Genomic DNA, 2,500 nt, shown 5'->3' on the forward strand with positions numbered 1-2,500 from the left:
TTGTGTGTGTGTGTGTGTGTGTGTCAGTGTTGTGTGTGTATCAGTGTTGTGTGTGTGTGTGTGTGTCAGTGTTGTGTGTGTATCAGTGTTGTGTGTGTGTGTGTGTGTGTGTGTATGTATGTGTGTGTGTGTGTGTGTGTGTCAGTGTTTTTGTGTATGTGTGTGTGTGTGTGTGTGTGTGTTTTTGTGTGTGTGTGTGTGTTTTTGTGTGTGTGTGTGTGTGTGTGTGTGTTTTTGTGTATGTATGTGTGTCAGTGTTTTCGTGTGTGTTTTTTGCAGATATGTGTTTGTTTATTATATGAACATTGTGTGTGCGTTAATTAGAACCTGTTTGTGTAGAAAAATGTTTTAATTAAAGTGTGTGTGTGTGGTGTGTGTGGTGTGTGTGTGTTGTGTGTGGTGTGTGTGTTGTGTGTGTGTGTGTGTGTGTTGTGTGCAGGTGTGTGTGAAGATGAAACGGAAACCCAGGCTATTCTCAGTCCGTCACCTCAGTTCAGACGTGAGCCAATCAAACTCTTTCTCTCTTTTTCTCTTTCTTTAAAATCTCTTCATTTCTTCTTCATCTGTGTCTGTTCGTCAAGTTTTCTTAGTTTGATTCACTTTTTTAAAAATTAAAATCTTCTCTCAGAGCCGTGAGGTTTTCAGCTGCTGTTGATAACAGTTGTGAACTTGAACGTCTGTATTTTTTTTTTTTTAATAAAACTTTTCATTTATTCTCAAATGAATACAGTCCTACAATAACACAATCTCTCTCTCTCTCTCTCTCTCTCTCTCTCCCTCCATCAGGTCCTGCTCTCCCTCCATCTTTCCATCTCTCCATCTGCGAGAGCACTCAGGAAACTGAGGAGTTGGTCGTCGCGGCTACCCAGTCCTTTGTTTCCGACGGCAACCACAGCATCACTCCCAGTCTCTGCGCAGAGGTCCCAGAATCCCCCGGCGTCCTGGGCAAAAGCAACGACAGTCCCGGGAATTCTGGGACTGAGGAGGACTGGGCTTTGGAAGCCACGCAGGCCTACGGCGCAGCAGGGGCGGGGCCAGGGGGGAGCAGGGCCACGCCCGGAGGGGCGGGGCTAGAGATAGAGCCGACTCAGGCATACTCGGTAGAGCTGGGGACGGAGAGGAGGGGAGACTGTGACGAGGAGGAGGAGGAGGAGAAAGAAGGAGATGAAGAGTTTCTGACACATTCACACATGTCGACTGCTGAAACACAACTCCTGAACAACAGCGCCGTCCAAAAGGAGGAAGAGGACGGTGAGATGGCTGTATCAGAGAGAGGAAGAGCGGCGATGGAGGAGGAGGAAGAGGAGGCGACACAGGAGATCGAGCCGTTCTCAGACACACACCTCTCCACGGCGGAGACGCAGATCATTGTCAGGAACGAGGAAGAGGAGGGTGAGCACCACAGGGATGATGAAGACCTGAAAGGCGACGAAACAGCCGCTGCGCACCCTCCCCGCCAAGGAAGACGTGAGGATGAGGATGAAGATGAAATGGGTCAGCGTGCCGAGGCCTCCGCCAACTCCCACCTCTCCGCGGCCGAAACGCAGCCGCTCTCGTCCGCCCTCGACGGGAGGGACGAGCAAAATGCTAAACCTTCATCATCATCATCATCACCATCATCACCCAGGCGCCGGACCGGGCCACGCCACGGAAAGACAAGACCGCAGGAGGAAGAGACGCCTCTCTCCGCAGCGGAAACACAGCCGGTGTCTACAGGAGCAGATGACAATCAGGAGGAGGAGACGCCTCTCTCCGCAGCGGAAACACAGCCGGTGTCTACAGGAGCAGATGACAATCAGGAGGAGGAGACGCCTCTTTCCGCAGCGGAAACACAGCCGGTGTCTACAGGAGCAGATGACAATCAGGAGGAGGAGACGCCTCTCTCCGCAGCGGAAACACAGCCGGTGTCTACAGGAGCGGAGGACAATCAGGAGGAAGAGGAGCAGGATGAAGATGCCCGGCAGCAGGGCCGCACCCGCAGGGGGAGGAGGGAGGCGGAGAAAGCCGGGCCCGGTCGGGTCAGAACCAGAAATACGAAGGAGAGGGGGAAGAAAGGAGGGACGAGAGAGGAAGAGGCGGAGTCACAGAGCGAGAGAAAGGGAAAGGCCACGCCCGTTAAAAAGGGAGGGAGGCGGAGGAGAGGACAGGTTCAGTCTGAGGAAGAGGAGAGTGAGGAGGAGGAGGTGAGCAGGAGGAGAACAATGAGGGGGAGGAAGAGCGTGAAAGAGGAAGGAGAGAGAGAGAGAGTGGAGGAAGAAAAGGAGGAGGGAGAAAGTATGCAGAGAGAACGGAGAGAAAAGGAAGAAAAAGAACGAGAGGAGAAGGAGAGGAAAGAACAGGAGGAAAAAGAAAGAATGGAACAAGAAAACAGAGAGAGAGAAGAGAAGGAGAGACTGGAACAGGAGAGAAAGGAGAATGAAGAGAGAGAAAGACTAGAAAAAGAAAAGAAAGAAAGACTAGAAAAAGAAAAGAGAGAAAGAGAGGAGAAAGAAAGACTAGA

The 2,500-nt window shown here is 51.5% G+C and overlaps 1 protein-coding gene across 1 annotated transcript in view; it reads left to right on the forward strand.

The window, feature by feature from the left end:
• mdc1 (mediator of DNA damage checkpoint 1) overlaps positions 1-2,500 on the forward strand; it is an 11,560-nt gene that overhangs the window by 2,768 nt on the left and 6,292 nt on the right. Inside the window, exons 5-7 of the mRNA XM_030785599.1 lie at positions 440-499; positions 787-1,100; positions 1,158-2,500. The exon at positions 1,158-2,500 is cut by the window's right edge and continues 527 nt beyond it. Coding sequence (XP_030641459.1) covers positions 440-499; positions 787-1,100; positions 1,158-2,500 — 1,717 coding nt within the window. The remainder of the gene's footprint in view (positions 1-439; positions 500-786; positions 1,101-1,157) is intronic.

This window comes from Chanos chanos, chromosome 9 (assembly GCF_902362185.1).
Source record: "Chanos chanos chromosome 9, fChaCha1.1, whole genome shotgun sequence".
Taxonomy (NCBI): domain Eukaryota; kingdom Metazoa; phylum Chordata; class Actinopteri; order Gonorynchiformes; family Chanidae; genus Chanos; species Chanos chanos.